The sequence below is a fragment of the Aythya fuligula genome, chromosome 1 (genome assembly GCF_009819795.1).
Source record: "Aythya fuligula isolate bAytFul2 chromosome 1, bAytFul2.pri, whole genome shotgun sequence".
NCBI lineage: Eukaryota > Metazoa > Chordata > Aves > Anseriformes > Anatidae > Aythya > Aythya fuligula.
Genome location: NC_045559.1, coordinates 94,678,553 through 94,699,553, shown reverse-complemented (window position 1 = coordinate 94,699,553; position 21,001 = coordinate 94,678,553). Strand labels below are relative to the sequence as shown.

Here is a 21,001-nt window from a genome sequence, read left to right as displayed (position 1 = left end):
GAAAGTTACTGTTCCTTACCTCAGAAGATAGATGTAACTTACATTCTGAACAAAGTATTTCAAATGTACTTAAAATGTTGCACAGACACAATGCAGAGTGTTCTGCTTACGCAGCGTATTTCTGTATGCTTACCATTCATTAAGTAGAAATATTCTTAGTTGCATGTACTGGTGCATTTTGAAAATGAGGTCACTGACAATTAAAATATATTGAAATTTCAACTTACCTTCTCATGTGTTAGGTATGCTATCATAGAAGTTAAATGTATACAAATACATATATCCTAATGTCAATCTATCATGATATTCTCAACTTGACCAAACTGCATTTGTCAAAATATGCAAAGATTCCATCTATAGGGTATCTATTTTGTACATGATAGCAATGTGAGACTTGTAGACATTAACCACTTATGATTATACTTGCTTAAAAAAGGGAAATTTATGATAATATGGGAAAGATTGATACTGTGCATTAGTTTTATTCAATACATAAATGTAAACATGAGCAAATAAAAAGTCAAGGTAACATAAAGTACTAAAAAAAGCTACTGTAGTAAATAATTACAAAGCATATTCATAAACAAACTTGTATGAAAAAAATTTTAGTACTTAAGTCATATATTGGTACAAATTTACTTTAAAAGCAGAAACAAAACTGATGTGTCCACACAACACGCTTAATACACATTTCACACATAAGTAACAACAGTTTACATTTCAGTTTCTCAATTTTTGTTTCCACAGCAGTATTTAGCTTCATTTTTAATAGACTTCTATTAATTTATTTTGGATTAGTGTTAAAGTAAAAGGGTAATACATTTCTAGAAACTAAAGCTGTTTAAAAAAAAAAAAAAAAAAAAAAAAAAAAAAAAGTCAGCAAAAGTCAGCCTTTAAGCCAAAACACTTAGGTGGCAATGCAGTCAAAAATAATAACACTGGGATTGTACATGTAAACTTACATGCAATCCCCCCCCCCACACTCCCCTCCTTAATCATCATGTTTGTTTTAAGTGAAAATGACTAAATCCTGAGAATAATCAAACCAAATCACGTTGCACTTCTAGAATACAACAAAGTACTCCCATACTGACAGTTACATAAAATTGTTTCATCTTTATATTAAATTTGCAAGCTTGGAATATTTCTCTCTACCCACTTCAAACTTAATATTCTTAAGTCTGATCATGTTTTCCACTCATAATTTAAAAAATCTTAATCTTGTCATTTCAATTAGTATATTCAATTAATATGTTTATATTTGTGTAACTCATTGACCTAAGGGTTATGTGACAAAGATTTCTAATGTCGAAGTGATTAATATAACCATGGCATTTATTTAACTTCTACTAAAATCATTTGTTAATATCACATGATGGAAGACACTGTAATAGAAAATCAAATAGCGCTTCTTCAAAAAACCTTTGAATGGTGGTTTCATCCTTGCTGTAATTAAGTGGCATAACTACATACCTTTACACAATATACCAATGATTGTCTCCAATGTAAGAAGAAAAACATCATATACATAATATAAATAAGAATATATCCAATTCTAACCCGTTTTACCTATCCCTTGTATTGTATTTTTTTTAAATGTAAAATTAAAACACTACATAGAAGTATTATATAACTCCTTAAAATTCAGTTGGTTTTGTTTTGTTTTGATTTCAAGATGGCATTTTAGTACTGATGAGATTAAAAAGTGCTGGAGTTCATATGCATATTGAATGATTCAGTTTTCCATCAGAACTGATGGCTGAATTAGTGCAAAACTTTCACTATGTGCAATTTTATTATATGCCATAGTAGACAATACAACATTCAGCTCTTTTTCAAACTGAATTTATTACCTATACCCAACTCAGTTAACAAAACTAAGAAAACAATGCATAAGAAAACTTTCAGACAGTTCAAATAGCATAATTTTGTATAAAATGTATTTACCTTAAACTTCCCTTTTGTACCTTCCCCCCCCCCTTCAGACTGACAGGAAATATGCTTCTGGTAATGTAATCCTTAATAAGAGGTATTGCTACTGCAAGAAATATGTGAAAGTCAAACATGTTCTACTTGCATGTATTTGGCTATCAGCTTTCCAATGCTTTCTAGGTATCATCTTATTGGTAGTAGGTATGCACATCCACTCAAATTTTCAAATAGTTTTACAAAAGTTAAAAAAATCTACTCAGTATTTGTTGCATAACCTGCCTATATTCACCCTAACATACATGAATCTTATAAAATGCTTTAGAACTATTTAGTAGCTGCAAAAATACTAATCACTGCACAGCACCTGGTGAAAGGTCTTGATGAGAACATACAATCCCATATCGCGGTCTTGAAAGTATTTTTCTTCAGGTTTACAGCTGAAGAAAGACAGCAGTTTATGTATTTTCACACGTAAACCCAACACATATTCCATACCACGTTCATAGGAGCTTCTATGGACACTCAGACCTTTCTTGCAGTCACTCTAAATCCTGAAGAAGAGCTGGTGATGTGAAAAGTAAAAGGAAGTCTGATCAACCAAGTACGATAGAATGAACTCCACGTTTAGTCGTTACCAACTTATTATTTTGCAAGAAGCTGCTAGACTGTCTTTTTTATTATTATTATTTTTAATTTTCCTTTAAGGGCAAAACCCATTTCTAATATAATTTCTTGACCACATGTTTTAGATGTTATCTATGATCCAGTTAAGCGATGATGTCATGCGTATCACTGTTGGGTCTTTGGCGTACAGTCAGTGGGGGCAGAGGCTTTCCATAGAAATCTGTATAAGAAACGCCAGAAACAAAAACACAGTAAACTGTAATTTTCCATCTCCCTTGCTTAAGAGGCTGTTTAAATACAGTAAGTTCTTGTTTTATTAATGAAAGCTAGGTAGCCTACTATTTTAGAGCTAATTCCTACAAAGCAACTTTCAGGCCTAGTGCTGATGTCTAGAGGTACATTGGCCAAACCAGCATTTAATTACATTTTGTTATACATGCATCAGCATTTGCAAAATTACGTCCAGAATAACCTACAAACATCACGAAATATATGAAACATACAAAGCTTACAAACAACAATTGAGAAAATGAAATATAAAAATTTGAATGCTGATGTAGTAAATAACGCATTGCAATAAACTTTTAAGTGATAATGTTAGGCAGCATCCAAAATTTTGCTATTATTTTTGCATGACATCTAACCTTGATAGCCATAAGAACTTTCTTGAATAACTACATTATGAAATTTTAGATAGAGGTATAACAGGTATCTCTTGCTGCTAATAAAGTAATTTAAAGTAGGAAAAATGTTCAAGGAAAAGTTATTAAACATACCAGAAGAAAGTAAGTATCCTCAAACATTTGCTAGTGACATGAAAGAAAAAAGAAAACAAACATGCAGAGCGGTACACATAATGCATTTCACACACACACGGACAAAAAAAAAAAAAAAAAAAATCAAGAAAGATGGTAAGAGGAAGCAGATAGAAATCAAGAAAAATTAAAAGCAGCTTTTTGAAGCATTCAAATTTCAATTTCCGTTATGTGGACAATCTCCTCCTCAACAAAGCTTCAACAATGTGCCATCAAAATTTACGGTTAATAAATCTTATTTTTCTAAGAAAAGCTATATTACACTTGATCTATATTGAGAATAACTTACATTGAAACCACATCTCTGAGCTAAAGTTAACAAAAGCAAGCAAGTTGGATCTCATTGCTCTTACGAGAACATGTGTACGCATATGTAGGATAACTATTTTAGTTATCCTAACATTTAATCAGTAAAATGGTAATACTTTCATGCTGTTGTAATCCTTTGACTTCAGCTAGGTCAATGTTACAGCAGCATGCAAAAAGCAACAGTGGAACAAATAATTTTCGGGTAAATGAAAACCTGTACAATGGATGCTTTATTAGTCAGCTTCTTGAGGTCTGGCACACAGCTTTACAACTGGCAGACAATTTTAGTTCCTATAATAAGAGAAGTTCATCATTCTTGCAAATGTATCCTCCAGTGACAATAAATAGGCACTTACTACCAAGTGTTGTGCTAGAATCATTACCATGACTGAAAAAATTGCAGTGTTTAGTGAAAATAATTGTGTAATTAAAGATTTATAGAATTGACGGCCTGTTAACTCTGCCTAAACATCCAACATAATGTTCTCTGCTAAGAATGACACAAAAATGACTCAATATATATACTAAATAACCCTATCACTAACACATTTTTCAGTTTGCACATTAAATCATTAAGACAGATTTACAACTAAGAACATCTAGCATTAAAAACCAGACCTTTGTATGCTGTTTTAACCTCACACCACGCTCATTTTATATATTTCAGCAGCAATGTCAGTACAACTTCTCTGTGCTACTTCCAAAAAAAAAAAATAAAAAAATAACAAGGTAACACAAAATCAGACAAATAATTGCTCTCCTAAACTAACAAAGACTTGTACTAGAAAGCACATGAATTCTGAGAAACACCTATTCTTGTGTTTTTTCATGGACTGGCAGAAATCCAGGAAAATTCGAATTTGTTTTAAAGCATAAGGGTTTTACATTGAGGAACTATCAAATGATTAAGTGATGCACTCTTGGATATGGACTCAGAGTATTCCTGAAAATAACCTCTATGAATAAACAAGGCTCCTTAAAATTTTAAAAGCAGACTAAGTTAAATACTTCAAAAGGTTCAATAATTTTTTTCTTTCCTTGCTCCTACAGACACAACCAACCTTAGTTTAAACCCTGACACAAGCACCCACTGGACAGCTGACTGGAATTGCATTTTTTCAGCCTTGTCTGTAAGAAGGTAGGTGCTTATTTGCCCCATACACAAAGACTTTACAGACACTTGACCATTAACTGGTGGACAAAGCAAGAGAGGTCAACAGAATTCAATATTGCTGGATGAAACAGTTCACCTCTTCTTCCGTCTTGAGGAATCTGAGAACCACAGAGAAGAAAGCCTTACCAAAGCTCCAGATAAAGGAATTAAAAAAAAAAAAAAAAGCAAAAAACAAACAAACAAAAAAAACCTTGTAAGCTTTAACTGAAAATTGTGTCTTCAAGACACTTGTGTTAATTAACATGAAACCAAGCTAGACACCTTGGCTCAGTCCTAGAGCTACAACATCACTGGCCTAAATAAAACGTGGTGGGAAGAGGCTTGTGACTGTAATGTTAAAATGATGGATGGTTACAGGCTCTTCACAAGGGATGGATAGGCAGGGCAGGTGAGGAGGGGGGATACCCCCAGAAATGGCAATATTCAAAAACAGATGAAGAAGAGAGGTTAATGAAGAACTTTTACTTATTTATTTATTTTTGTTTAAAAGCTGATGTAAGCAGAAAGTAAAGACTTTTCCACAGCATTCATTTAAAAAAAAATAAATTTGAAGTGTCTTTGAAAGAGCATCAGGACAGAGAATCCATTCGAACTCCACAAGGGCCGGTTGTTGAAAATTATTATTTTATTTTATTTTTTGTAGTAAAAAGTGTGACAAGAAACATGGAAGTATCTCAATAAGCGCATTTTGCTGCTCTACCCTGTTTCTGTTAGTTAACAAAATCCCTGAGAAAGCAAATCTCTGAGAGAAGTGCAGGCAATGTTTTGAATTCATTTGCAAAGCTCTGAGCACTCTAAATTTCTTCTGACCTCAGTGGTTACATCTCTGGTTAATAGATTGTTCTGGCCGTGAGATCGTTCCCCTGCCAACATTTATTCTATCTTCAGATTTCAAAAGACTTGAATTATCATCTCTATCTCACAAATAAACTAAATAAACACAGATCTCAGGTAACTAGCTTACACATCTCTGAGTATGGAATCTAGCTTAAGATTTTTTGTCCTCCTTTTTCTACCCAGGCTCTTGCTACAAAATCAGATCAGATTAAAAATATATATATGTATGTATGTATGTATATATATGTGTGTATATATATATATATATATATCACCTGTTCCCTTTCTTCCCCTCCCTACCTCTTTATCTGGATTTTCTTTCTTGCCTTCTTTTCTCTATACTCCTTAAAAAAAGAGCAAGATAGTTTAATGATTCAAATTTTCTGAGAAACATACTACAAAATACGTTTTATGCACATTAATTACATTCCTGTGAAAAATAAATATATAATTTCAGATATTTTAATTCCTCTTTACTCAGCTTTTGACTATTTGTGAGTTTATTATCCTTTGGCTGAGAAGCTCTGTTGCTTCAGAAGTTCAGCAGGTATGTCCACATGGTGCTGTCCTACATGAACTTAACCCTGTCTTGAAATGATTCAAGGATCACTACAGAAACATTGAGCTCCTTTCTCTATAAACTCCTGAACTAACGTTCTCTTTGTTCAATTTGCATAAGTGTGCCCATAGCTTTAGTTTGGTTATCCTCCCCTCATGCTATTCCATGTGTCTCCGTATTCACTTGACTTTTCAAAATTTGAGAAATAAAAATTTAAGGAAAAACGAAGACTTTCTCATCTAAAACTGAGAAAGCACAGGTTGCCCAGAGAGGCTGTAGAGTCCTTGGAGATATTCAGAAGCCGCCTGGACATGGTCCCGGGCAACCTGCTCTAGACGGCCCTGCTAGAGCAGTTGGAGTTGACCAAATGACCTGTGTCCCTTCCAGCCTTTGTGGTATGAAAAAACATCACCTGTGGTCCTCGAAAAATAATATCAGCCATCAATAAAGAGAAAAATCAATATTGTACCTACTGAACCTTGACATTTAAAGTTACTAAACCTATTTCTCCTACCAGTTTGTGAACTTTCAAGGACATGGCTCTTCAAAAGTAAAGCACCAGACAGATCCCAAACTTTCCCTCTGACATCTCTCCTGGCAGACCAATAACCAAGTTTTAAATTGAAGTCTCAATTCTGAAGTCAAATTTATGTTGGACTTTTCAGAGCTGGGATTGCAGTATCTTATTTGGAATTGCTAACATAATGCAATTAATGCATGGGTGCCCACATGTCCTTAGCTCTGCTTCTCACACACAAAAAAAACACTCAAAATCCTTGACAAAAAGCTTATAGTCTATGCTTTTAGAACTGTACATAAACAGAAGCAGTAGGTAGAATAGAAGAATGTGTAGACTGTCTCAAGAGGCAACATAAGCTATCAGATTACACACCACAAATTCAGCTGTAGGTAAGCTACAGTTCACAAAACCACAGAAATACACAGGGCCCATTTGGGTTCATCATTGTGAAGTAATTAGCAGTTCCAGATCAGATCATAAGATCAGTGTGGAAACAATCACACAGCTCAGTGCAGAACCAAATCAATAAGCCCAGCTGGATCTCTGCAGTCCTGCCTAAGTGTTTCTGCAGTATTCTTTCTGCTTAACACCTTAGAGATTTTCCAGTCTAGGTAACCCAAACCCTGTCCTCAGTGCAATAGATAATGAGGAGCTGTCTACAAATGAACAGCAGAAAAATACCTTGACATCTTCATTTTGAAAGCAATGTGTTTGCACACAAAGTAACTGACCCTGTTACGCTGTCATATACAACTTTATATTTAGTTGCATGCTGTTGAGCAAATAAATAGCTTTCTATATCCCATGTCACTTTAAACTTTGCAAAGGAATCTGAGAAAACTTATTCTTTTGTCTAAAAAAAAGCAAAGAAAATTTCAAAAATCAAAAAGATGCTTTCTACTAAGCAAAAGAGTTGCTTTCAGTCAAAGAATATTGGCATTAAGAATTAAAAAAAAGGATGAAGAATGAAATGAATATAAAAGTGCATGAATTATGGAGAAAGCTTTAAAAAAGTTCAAAACCCAAAATATTTTAAATTACCAGCATGATGTGTTTCACCAAGAGGCTCAAGTTTTCGAAGTCTATTAAGTTTGGGAGTTCCCCAGCCAACTAAAGGGAAAAAAAGACAGTCAAAACACATCACTACTGCACTTGATTCTGATAACAAGTATGGAAGCCGTGCCCTTTGGGAGAATTCAAAGCATTTAGAAATGGAAAAGTATGTAATATATTATACATATATGACTAATATTGATGATATAATTTTCAAATAAACCAATCTACCCTTAAAAATACTGGTATTTTGACTACTCACTGATGAAAAATTGATTAGCGTCTGACATTTTTGCGTGTGTGAAAATAACAACTTCCCCCCATGAAATGGATCAAATCAATACTGCTGAAAGTTCAGACCATGATGTGTGAAACTGCATCAAAGATTTCTCGGAGAGGAAGGTTCAGTAGCGTAACTCTGCATGAAGGCATTTTAGTTTAGCCATTCACAAATTAATATTTTAAATGTTTAAAAAACACAAACTGAGACATCAATTATTTTGTTTGGTAGTACACTTACCTGGTGGAAGAGATGGTGGTGGTGTAGGAATTTTGGGAGCAGCATCTTCTGCATTAATGGGTTCCACTCTGTGGCCCCTTTTTAATTTTGTTTTTTTATTTTTCTTCTTATTGTTATCTATATCAAGCAGAAATAAAGCATTACATACCATACAGTGATATTCAGAAAACATGTTAAATTAAACATGTTTAATACAGTTGTTGGGGTGAGATGCATCAGCTTTTTCACTCCAGACTTGTACAATACAACAAAGGCTTGTGTAATGTACAATGTTCACAGCATGCTTTGTTATAGAGGACAAAACGTAAGCAAAAAATATGTGGAAACTAAATTTTCTTAAGTTCAACTTAACTTGTTACTGATGGCAATTTAGGTATGATTAAAAAAAAGATCCAATTTAAGTTAAACCAACAAATTCACGCTTTTTAAAAGTATAGTTTTTTTTCAGTACAATAACCTAATGGTGCATTTGTATTTTTTCAAAAGATTTAATTGCCATATGGTGTCCAGAAAAGTAATGCAGACACAGGGAAAAATTACATGAGAAGTAACATTAAACGAAAAATTTAAAGGAAGCAGCATTACCTGAGTCATGGCTTTCTGAGGCTTGTTGTTCATTTTCTTCATGCTGCAAATGCTGTGTAGCTGTAGAATTGCATGTTTCTAGTCTACCATCATTTGTTTTTTGGCTACTGCTACTTGACAGTTGCTGCGCATCCATTTGTTCCTGTTCTGTTTGAGATTTTGAGACAACAGTAGCCTTTTCAGTCTCCAGCCTTAAACGCTTCTTTTCCATTTGTTTTTCATTCTAATGAGAATAACAATATATGTTTATGTTTGTCTGCTTGTTTTGATTTTTTTACAACTTCTAATGAAGTAAACTATTAATAAAAGGAAGGTTATTTTAGGTTATTTTAAAAGCAGAATATTCCTATATTCCTAATATCCTTTTTTTTTTTTTTTTTGGATACTGATAAACCATGAATATTTTCCACTCCTGAATATCCACTAGTTTAATTCGCAAATATTTTCAATCATTTGGTTATAATACATTTATCTTACTTGGTCTATATTTTCCCCCCTGAATCAACAACAGGTGATTTTCATAACATGAAAGCACTGATTCAATGCACACAAAACAAGACTGTGAAGATTAAAAAAAAGGCTTTGTGTGTACAGATTTAAAACAATTCTTTCAAATGAACCGTTTTTCTCATTACCTCTCAGACATTTGTTAGTAGTAGGTCTAAAATGATCCAGATTTCCACATATTCTCATACCTCAGAGATTACAGCCGCTATAGGCTGGAAGGGATTTTCAGAGTTTCCAGGTTCAGGGTCCTCGTCATCAGGTACACTCCTTCCTTCTTCTCTTTCCCTTTTTTATTGTTTTGTTGTTGTTGTGTTTTTTGTTTGTTTTTTTGCAAGTGGAGAGAGAAAGATGAACAAAGAATTATGAAGAAGCCATGCTGTAAATTTTACTTAATAGAGAACAGTCATTAGGTGATCTAGCTCATCCTCTAATTTATGCCAGCACATTTTTACAGTATGCTTCTGTACTTTGAAAGACATTTGTCAAATATCACAACAACAGGCAAATAAAGCAAAAATACATGTTACGTCAGTGATAGAAACACATGCTGCTACGTGGCAAAACATTAAGAAAACGGAAGCAGTTTCTAAGGACCAAATATGTGACAGAATGCTTCTGTAACTGGAAGGTATTGATTGTTCAATAGTGTGCTGAAATGCTCTCACTGGTAATCTTTTGTAACAATTATTTTTAAGTGTTCAACTTTAAAAAGAAACTACACTGTCAGAAACCATACTGTCTAAATCATCACCTTCTATTTTTAATACACGTCCATTTCTTCTAAGTCTAGACTCATCTTAATATATGGAAGGAAGAACACGTGACAAGCTATTCGGTACATATAGGAACAGTTAGGGAATCTTATTTGTTCCAGTGACTCAGAGAAAGTTCAAAAAGATGCATGCTGCTCCGTATACTGTTATTGCAACAGCACCAGCTATTCTGTATGCACTAGATCTCTGTGCAAGGAATATTCAATTACCATGGATTAAATAATATATTATTAATATACTATGTTCAAACACTTATCATCAATAGATCTAATGTTACCTACACACAGGAAGCCACTGTTACACACATTTTACAGCTGCAAATGCTGAGAAAGGAAGTAACGCTGTTGTTCAGAGGCACAGATGGGAACGAAACTGAGCTGATCTACCCATGAAACCATGGAGCTTGGAAGAAAAGGCCAATGCTATTTTAAAATTTACTTGCACTACTTCTGTCTCATTTTCCATTTGGAACAAGATGATTGCTACTAACACTGTAGCATGTTGTGGAGGAAATGCACTTTGAGAAAATATTCAGGGAAGCACATCTGAACAAAATAGAGCAGTCTGGGAAATTATTAGAACATGGAATGAAACAGAACTCTACTTGAATCACGAATAACCTGTTCCTTATAGTAAGATTTTTTTTTTTTTGATATAAACAGAAAAATGCCATCTCCTAAACCTGAGCCAATCCCTCAGCTACATGATAAAACATCATAAGTTACTAGTTAGCTTCCTTCTAAGACACAATGAGTTGGGAAACAATTTAAGCCTTTAATCCAGATCCAAGTATTCCTCCAGTGAATGAACACTGTCATGATTGCTGATCAGCAACAGAATATATGGAAAATGCCCACGTTACCAGACATTCTCTTTGAGACATTTTCCACAGTCAGCCCTCCTCTCTCTATCTCCCAACATGGCAGAGTGCCAACATGGTCAGAGGGCTTCGTCTACGCAGACATCTGGCAAACTAACAGCATGTGCATTTTTATATGTTTGCTAAACATACATTAAGCGTGTGACAAACTCCAAGTGTTTAAAACATATTCATATCAATTATAGTGTCTAAGTTATTTACTTGACTGGAGTAAAACAAATCAACACGAGCACAAGCCAAGATACTCCCCAGTAACTTCACAAGCACTTCTCAGTAACTGAGACTTGCAGGTCTCTGCATGTATACGACAGACAGTGAAAAAGGGGTGCTTGGAGGATTTTGTAATAATGCTCCAGTAAAATGATTCACAACAGTCTCTAATAGGAATCTTTGTAGGTTGCAGAGCTACAAGGACTCTAAATAAATCACAAGTCCCTGGTTCCCCTGCATCAACGTAAGTTCCTCCATACCTCACCTGCTGGATAACCTGAAGTTTATCAAGCATTCTGTTGAGTAAAGTTTCACATTTACTCTTCCATATTCACATTTGGATTAGAGAGTGTTATTTAAGTTAATAAAAGTTTATCTTAAGACACACTTGAAGGCATATTAAAAATAAATGACAATACGATTTTTTAGGTTAGCCTTCTGTGAAGTTATACCGGCAAGACCAAATTTATTCCACAACTGTCTTACAATTCTCACTCACAGACTCATAGTACATCTCCAGCACAGAGTTAAAATAAAAATAATGAAGGGAGTGAACCAAGCAAAAACTTGTAGGTCTTAAAGAAAAGCTTTAGCATTCAGGTCATTACTTCTAATATGAAGGCTCTTGGCTTGTAAGCCAATCGTAGCAGGGTTCCCACAAGCTTTATGTACAAAAATGAATCAAGCATTTTAGAGAGAGAAGAAAGAAGGAAAGCGAGGTAGGAGAAATTACAGAATTACCTTTCTTCACGTATCCTTCTCACTCGCTCAGCTCGTTCTCGTTTCTTTTGTTCCTCATATGCTTTTTGTTCAGTAGTGTCTCTTTGGATGCGCTCATTTAAGGCATCAAAATCTTTTGCTATGATATGTAGAAGCCAATATAAACCCTTTTTTATTGATTTATCAATTTTTTTCCCACAGCCCATGACAGCCGAGCAAGGTTCCTGTAAATACAAGGAAGAAAAAAGGGGAAAATTATTTGCAGTTCTAATCACATTACTTAAACAAAAACAAGAACCCAGCCAAACAACAATATTATGCATCTTGACTAGAATAAAACTTTTTTTTTACGATATTATCATCAGCAAGCAAGAGAAACATGATTAGGCAAATCTGCTGGAAGACAGGTGCAAAACATTGCTAAATTAGTTTGGAATACTTAGTCTAGCTTGGATGAAACACTTGAAAGAAGACGTAGGTTGACTGGAAGGTATCAAGAGGAACAGAACAATCAAAAAAATCTAATTATGAAAACACAACTGGTAAGAAAACAACTGGAAGAACAGGACTGGTTCTTCCCTCGAGAAGAAGTTTCAAACTTATCATAGCCCTCAAGAAATGGGAAATTGCAAATAGGAAAAGAGTAATTTGTTCTTCATGTTCATGGTCACGAATACAAGTATAATGGGCTCTAATTGGAACCAGAGAGACATGGCTTGATTCATGTTTAGAGCATGTAAAAGGACTAGCAGACCTTTCTAGTTCTCTTCAGAACTGTTTTCTTCACAACTGTTTTCCAGAATCTTCTGGAACCCTGTATGGGTCTTTAACTCAATTAAAAGCAAGTGCTTATTTCAAGCTGTTAATTTGAAACAAAGAACAAACATTTCGTACTGATTGTATGATTTGATTGATTTGGGATTTATGTTCATGACTTTATTTTACTTTAATTTTTCTTCCTTCTCAACTCATACCACCTAAAAATTCCCTGTATTATATCTTCAGTTACAAGCACTTAAATTACAGCATAGCCAGATAAGGTATGTAAAATTTACAACAGAAAAAAGTAATTTTGACCTGTTATGTTCCCCCCTAGAGTGCCAAACATTGCTTGCATTTTAATACATTCCAACACTGCCTAAAATAAGGTTCAAATATGAGTGTTATTCACCTTACAACCCTACAGAATTCTGTAGCAGAACCTAATCAGGGAGAAGATGTATAGGCAACAATACCTTGTTTCTCTGAGAAGACTAAACTTGTTTATCTGAGAAAACTAAGATAATAGACAACACTGGGGCAATTTTATTCCAGGTTTGCACAAAGGTTACTGTTACTGTAGTTTAGATATAAAAATATAGAAGTTTAGAAATATAGGAAGTATAGAAATATATTTTAAAAAGGAAAAGATAAAGGTCATTCTGACTAATACTGTGACAGTGAGAAAATGATTCCATTTGTTTTAATATTTTTGAAGGGAATTAAAAAAAAGAAGAAAACCAATTAAAATAGTAAGATGAAATAAAAATATGGCCTACTTTTATTTATATCTTTTAAAAATTCCTCTTTAAATTCATCCCATGAGTCATCATACTGAAAAACCTTGGGACCAAGTTTATCTTTAATGAAACTTGTAAAAGAAAAAAAAAAAAAAAAAAAAAAGCTCATACTTTGTGAAGAAGTATGCAAGACTCTCAACAACTGCTTTCAGCTAAGATGCCAGAGTATGTAATGGAAAAAAACATATTAGAATAGTTCAGGCCTTTTTTTGTTTTTACTGATAGTGCTTTGCAAGAAAATATTTTTGCCACAGAACTCCCTCATGAAAAAGAAGTGAGCTCTTAATTTTTAATTTTTTTTTTTTTTATGATTGCTATATATGCCTATTGCAAAGTCCACTGACTGAAGAAAAGCCCTCAAACAGTCATAACACAATGAATATAGCTGTGGCCCCGCTATAACTCAACTTTCTAGAGAAAATAATAGTATTTTGTATTTTCCTATGAATTTTCTAACCCTCCCTAGGGAATTTAACCCTCCCTAGGCACTTTAAAAACAAACAAACAAAAAAGTTCAAAACGCAGATACCAGATGGAATAGTTTTACAAAATTGTCCCCAAATGGTGTTTAATAGTCTCAACATAACTCAAATCATCTTTTAAAGTATTTATTGTTGTAATTAGAAAAATATCATGAAGTCCAAGCCCACAAATAGTTAAACTAGCAGACTTGTTGATTAAAACAAAGGCTTAAAGAAAACTTGAAGCACTGTTGATTTGGATAAGTTAAGCATTTTTTTTTTTTATTTTTATTTTTTTTTAACATGACACTGACTTCTACACCTGAAATGTGGTTATTTTAAGACACCTGATCTTACTGTGACTACTGGGCTGGGAATTAGATTAAATTCTTACTGTTTGTCAGAGAGCAGCTCAGACTAAATGGTGGTTCGAGCTATCAACAAAAATGAGACAAACATTGTATCTGAACAGTGGTTCTTCCTGAATGTTGACATCGGCAAATTTTATTTCCTAGATTTTTATTTTTTTTTTTTTAATGTTTATACTAAACTTGCTGTATTAACTAAAAAAGTTGTAATCCACATTAGTACATAATTATTTGTATGTGGTTTCAGACTGGACCAGGAAGTATACACCGAGAATCATTATACAGATTTCTTTAACAGATCCAGAAACAGTCAAGGTGAACAGTAGACCTATTTGCAAAACATATACACGTGCTGTATCTTTGCTGCAATTGCAGGGCTCCAGATTTGTTTTATGCTATATGGCATAATCCTCTACCTCTTGGCAAGCATTACGTATGTATAAGGAAATGAAACATCTTAAAAAAATACTTACAATTTGACATAGACACTTGTGTTCATTGACAAGCTTTTCCAGAGATAAGGACTCGATTACATCTGCTTCTGACAGAGCTCCTTCTCTGTCCTGCTTATTTGCCAGCCTAAAGAAAAAAAAATCAAAATAAAAGAAACACTTAGCACCCTGGCACATAAAGAGATCAGATCTCCAAAACTGTATTTTTGACAAAAGTAGGAAAATGAAGAAAATAAAAACGTCTTGTTCCAGCTTTACTTCCTAGCTTTTCTTTCAACTTAATAAACAATATGTTAGTCCATTTACCATTTTTATCAGAGATACTAATATCAAGTAATTACTATGCCCCTGTAGACAAAGCAATTTTATTTTACAGCTAAGAAGACAGAGATAAAAGGTTGTCCTGCTCTACACCCAAAGCTACCCAGTACAACCTATTGGAGTATATGGATCTAAGTTCAGAACATCATAGCTTCCTAAATCATGTGCATTTCCCTATATAACACTGCTCCATGACCATTTCAGGTCTGTGTACTCTCTAGAATCTTTCTCTGCTGCCAGTTTGGTATGTAGCATTTTGAATCTGCCCTTCATATATGTAAGTAAAACTCAGAATTTGCATGACTGGCTCTAAGAGACATTCTTTATTATTGCATGGAGAGAAGAAAAGGAAGGTATATGAAACACATAGCTTGTAAAATAAGTCTTCTGTATGATAAAATGCCACTATTGTCTTATTTCCTAGAAATACGGTAGCAATGAAGACTCCAGAACATAAACCCCTCCTTAATTTTGGGAAGATTACTGTTCTAGATGACATTTATTTTCTACATACTCCATAACTGTATCCAACACTATTGCCAATAACATGTGCTTTGTAGATGGTACAAAACCAATCTGTCTTACCACCCAAGCAAATGTTGTTCGTCATTTCACACTCAAATATGTACATAGATCTGAAAACAGAGGATATTACATGTATGTTCCTTTCAACGCTGTTATCCGTAACTATTAAAAAGATTGCTGTCCAGTGTAATAAACATCCCAATATTTAAATTCTTCACCTCAGTAAACTTGTGGTGATACCATAGTACAACCATAAAAATTTGAGTTGCTTCCTCAAGACTAATTTTTGAATGCTTCACTGGCAACTCCTTTGTATGATATCAAAATGGAAAAGCTTCTGATCTAAAGCCCTAAAAAGTGCATCACAAACTACATGTAAGGAAAAGTACAACTGCCAAAACCTCTATAGAACTGCCTCTCACAGAAAGACGAAATCTTGTCCCTGATGGGAATTTCTCTCAGCTGTCCAAGTAATGATTTTCAGAGGACTCGACAATCCCTGAAAACTCAATTCCTTGATTAAAATAGACTTAAGGTGGTCAACATCCAGGAAGGTAGGAAGGACTATAGGCATTAGGATTGTGTATGCCTTATTTCTTTAGGAAAAAATAAAGAGGCTAAAATCTCAGTCATTCTCCAGAAACATGCATTCATTCTAATAAATTTATTCTATACCTGTAGATTTCAAATTCAACAGAAAAGGATAAAATTATTAGAAGCAAAAGACAAGTCTACATGAAACAATGTATAGAAAAGTGTTAACAATAGTGTTAACAAAGTGTTAACACTAGTGTTAACAAGTACTTTACCTATGTATATAGGAACATGGTCACCAAGCAGACGTATTCCCTTAGAACAAATTTTAAAGAACTTGCACTCATGGTGGTGAATGATTTTCTGAGTTCACGTGTAAGCAGATGTTAATAACAAATCAGCAAGTTTAGACAGAAATCCGAAGAATATTTTTATGCAAAGGCAACAGAAAAGGGACAAACATATAAGAAATATTTTACATTCATGAGGAGCTAAGAGTTTTATAAGAAATAAACAAAACTTCACAAGAGGAGTCAAGTCTAAGTGTTGATCCCACCTTTCATAAAAACAGTTGGTGACAACAGGATATATAGTTGTTCCTTTCTCATTAACTGCTTTTAATTAAAAGCTAGTATGGTAAATATCCAGGGACTGCCAAAAGGCATTAAATAATGTTTCACAACAATATACTATTCCTGTTCGAAGTTATTACTTGCCACCATGAAAACTAATACTGTTTGTGTTAAAGCAATGTTCATCGAACCATTTTGGAATATAAGCACAAAATGCAATCTGATTTTGCTTCCTACAATAGTTGTAATACTTTCTACAATAGTTGTAATCCAAATTAAGTGCAAAAGTTGTGAAGAGAAGCATTGCATAGCATTAGGGAACCTTAATATTGCACTGACTTCTCTCTAGTAAAGCAATTCCAGTAGGCTCACGTTCAGAAATTAAGCAACTCTTCCATTGCAAAAGAACTCTGATTCAACTTTCCGGATAAAATCACAAATCATTAGGTTTCCATCAACGCAATGGAAAATTGTTTTAGAACCAGACGTCATGGTTTTTCTTCTGAAATCTCAAGTCATTGTCACCAACTGAAATGGCTTTTAGGGGCTGTTCAACCAAGGCTAGTACTTCTGATTTATCATACTCCTTGCAGGGAGGGAACAAGTGGTAGGAATTCACTCCATCGTTAAGCAGAACTTGTCAGCAACTCAGTTTGATCCAAGAACTTATTCCTTCCCATTTTCCAGAATAGCAGTATGAGAATCTCAGTTCTTAATCATTTTACTCTTGAGAGAGTTTTTAACCTCCGAAAAATACAAAAAGAAAAATCTGTGTTACATCTGCAGCTCTAAAAAACATTGCTTGTCACCACTAATTTAATAGTCTTCCCTTTTAAGGATTGTGTACAAATGAGACCATGGAAAGACAGTTTTTTTAAATGTCCAGACACAACAATTTTCTCTTGATTTTCATCAGTCTTAAGAATGATTTGCAGTACAAAAGGTTCACATATTTATCACCATCTTGGGGATAAAATCTCCTACATCCTACCAATGATCAAAACTTTGCTGACTTCCATGCAGAGCTAGGAAAAGCACAAGGCCCTCTTTGCCCCCACCTTATTTAAATAATCCATTCTCACTTCTCAACAAAAAGACTAATTCTACTGTACTCTGTACCCTGTATGATTTAGTGCAGAGATTTCCTAATGGTTCTACAATTCATATACAGAACCAATGACATGTTAAATATGATACTCTGGCACTGTTGCTTCTCAACAAACAGTGAAAACAACTAACATCATCCCAGTGTGTGGCTACTGAACATGGCTAAAGCAGGGAAAAACTGAAATGGAATTAAAGAAAGACATGAAGAGCAATTAAAGGACTGGACATAATTATCCAATTATCTCCACTTTATTTTTTCATTTAACCTATCTTTGTGACAGTTTGAAAATCTTATTGGACTTTCCCTGGTCTCAAAAAGCATTCCTCAGTAGTGCTGTCAATTCCTATCTTGACCTGATTGAAGAAAATATTTCTGATTGCAGACTTTGTTGCCACTGCCTATTCCTTTCTCATCTCAAGATTAAATAACTGCAGTTTACTGTGTTACTGGACTGCACATTCCACAAACCACAGCTGAAGCAGAATGAAATGTTGGTAAGCTGCATAGTTCAGTTCAAGTGTGACACTAATGCCCTATAAATTGCAGTACCTGCTGATTTTTAACCTTGAGTAACTTGAATAGCATACAATTTGGTTTTGGGTCAATTATCTTCGATTTTCTCCATAGAACTTATGTTGCAGTACGGGCTGTTTTCAACAGCTAGAGCTGAAGTGCTCTATTTGGGTAAGCAAAAAATCCAAATAGCAATCTCCACCTTATGCTCCCCAAGAACTGATTTAGCACAGGTCATACATTTCCTGTTGTACTCTCTGTTCCACTACAGCCTTTATGGCAAACTTATGAAAGGAATTAAAATATTATTAAGATACTTACTGCTATAGAGAGTACTACAATGCTGGATTTTTTCCCCCTTTTAAGTAAGTGTATGGACAGATCCACAACCTTGCTTTCTTTTTCCTTCATGCTTCAGTGTAGAAGAAAGCAATTAGTGCACTTAAAACACTTGTGCTTCAGAGGTAGCCAGTACTATGCTTGCAGCTCACCAGGTCTCTATCTAGGGAGCTGGTCCTGGACACTTCCTACTATTGGCCAACTCCAGGAGCGCGATCCGCCTCGCAGCTAGGCTGGGTTGCAAACAGGCAGAACCAGATTCCCCAAGTAGAAAGTAATCAATTTGCCTGTCTACTGGAGTTGCAGAAGTCAGCTTCTCTCTCGCACTGCCACACTCAAAGATGAGCCCTTAGACAACTATTTAAGAACTAGGAGCAGAAGGCATGCAGAAAATACTTACTGGAATGCCACTCAAGACACGATACTCAGGCAAATATTCAAAGCGATGTTTTTCAGATTATACTGGAGCTTACCCTGGGGAGTTCGTTTGTAAAGGATAACACTGAAAGACTTCCACCACACAGGATTAAAAGGTAAAGAATTTTCTTTTACTTAATGTTTATAAAGCCGTAAATATCAGAAAAAGTCTGTGTAGTTTAGAAAAGAAATGCGTCTTAAGTGTCAAACACAAATAGTATACGTCTACCCTGAAAATAATTCAGTATTTCTTGAGGTGAATACAGCCTCAGAGCACTACTGCTCATGCACAGGAATGCTAGGTTTTGAGGCAAGTTTTATGCATAAAACCTCCTCCTTTAGAGCATACGTCAGAATTATCTTAAAGGATAGATAGAGCTTGATTTTAATTTTCCAAGTCAGTAGAACTTCATATAGAGCAATCTTTTGTGTTTAAGAACTATATAGGAAGTATATATCAAAAACACACTTGAAAGCTCTGGAGAGCACGTCTGTTAGCTTATCACATTAAGGTGACTGAGTGAAAAGCTTTCATATATATAATCACGCTTCGCTTATTCCAACCTCACAAAGTATATTTGGAACCTTCACAGTGTAACAACAAACTTTTCTCCATTTCTTTCATAATGGAAGGAAGGCACCAACCGCTTTTATATCAAGTAGGGTTTTTTTTTTTTTTGGTAAGCAACTAGAGAGCTTTGAACTTTATTTTTGGAGTCATGGGAAACAGTGTGGAAAGGGAGTGTATGTGTGCATTGGCACAACTGACATCTACAGTTCAATAACAGTATTTCCCTCTGAAGCCTGAAGACACGCCAGTGAAAAACAATGCCTGAGTGTGAACTATGTGTACTCCTTGACTTATTTCTAAAACGTTACTGAGCAAGTAGTAAACAAATCAGCAATAAAACTTGCTTCACAATCCAAGAGATTTGTTGAAAAAGCTCCAATATGAAAAGCAGACATTTGTATCTCAGCTTTCATCAAAAATCCAAGTGTTAGAGAAAGGGCAGAGGCTTCTTTATTCAGGGTAATAGCGTTTTGCATGAGTGCACGTGTGCACATATGCATTTGCTTTCTTGTTTTGTTAGCTTGGAGGTTTTGTTTGTTTGTTTTTTAAACACTTGCTTACAAACTTGTGCATTTTGTGTGGGACTCCCACACAGCAGCAACATAAAACTAAAAACTGTAGTGGCATTCTGTAGGAAGCAATCTCTAAGTGTCTCAGATGCTGCTTTGGGGTTTAATCACAGTCAGTTATCACAAATTCAAAATTTTCAGTCAAACACGCACGCTGGCCATAAAGATCAATGAGGAGGCAGGAGCAAAGTATCCCTAAGGTCAAAATATTAGTGTCAGAACTGTCAGTCTTGAGTAAAAATAACTTAAAGAAAATGTATCATTATGTGAATGACTATGTGAGCTCAAAAATACTAGGCTTTAAGGCTGCTTCAAGGAGCCATAACTTTGAGACTGACTGAACCAGGATTCCTTGGAACACAAAGGCAAGAGGAAGAACCTTTGAACTTCACAGCAATAGACACAAGGAAAGAACAATGCTATCTTTTTCCTTCTGTAGTCCACCTTTTAGAAATACTGTTCTATTTCCTTCAGAATTTCATTTCTCTTCTATTTATTTTTCTTGGACAATCCTGCAGCAAGTCACTAGGACAACACACACTAGAGAAGTTAGAGCAGAAAAAAGTTTAACCTTGGATGCTTACATACATATCCATGCAACTTGAACTGATCCACAAACAGGCAGAAATATGCGAGTTTGTCAGATTTTGTCTGTTCTTTCCTCTCTAGTTATT

General features: G+C 34.6%; 1 protein-coding gene across 3 annotated transcripts in view; it reads right to left on the bottom strand.

Annotated features, from left to right (window-relative positions):
* Positions 1-857: 857 nt before the first annotated feature.
* Positions 858-21,001, bottom strand: part of ARL13B (ADP ribosylation factor like GTPase 13B) — a 49,113-nt gene continuing 28,969 nt past the window's right edge. For 2 of the 3 annotated variants that reach the window (XM_032191837.1, XM_032191857.1), the window contains 7 exons: positions 14,880-14,985; positions 12,040-12,242; positions 9,624-9,720; positions 8,929-9,151; positions 8,344-8,460; positions 7,812-7,880; positions 858-2,776 (listed from right to left, as the gene is read on the bottom strand). In XM_032191837.1, coding sequence (XP_032047728.1) covers positions 2,700-2,776; positions 7,812-7,880; positions 8,344-8,460; positions 8,929-9,151; positions 9,624-9,720; positions 12,040-12,242; positions 14,880-14,985 — 892 coding nt within the window. In that variant the 3' untranslated portion in view covers positions 858-2,699. The remainder of the gene's footprint in view (positions 2,777-7,811; positions 7,881-8,343; positions 8,461-8,928; positions 9,152-9,623; positions 9,721-12,039; positions 12,243-14,879; positions 14,986-21,001) is intronic. The other variant, XM_032191845.1, reaches the window with a different exon arrangement.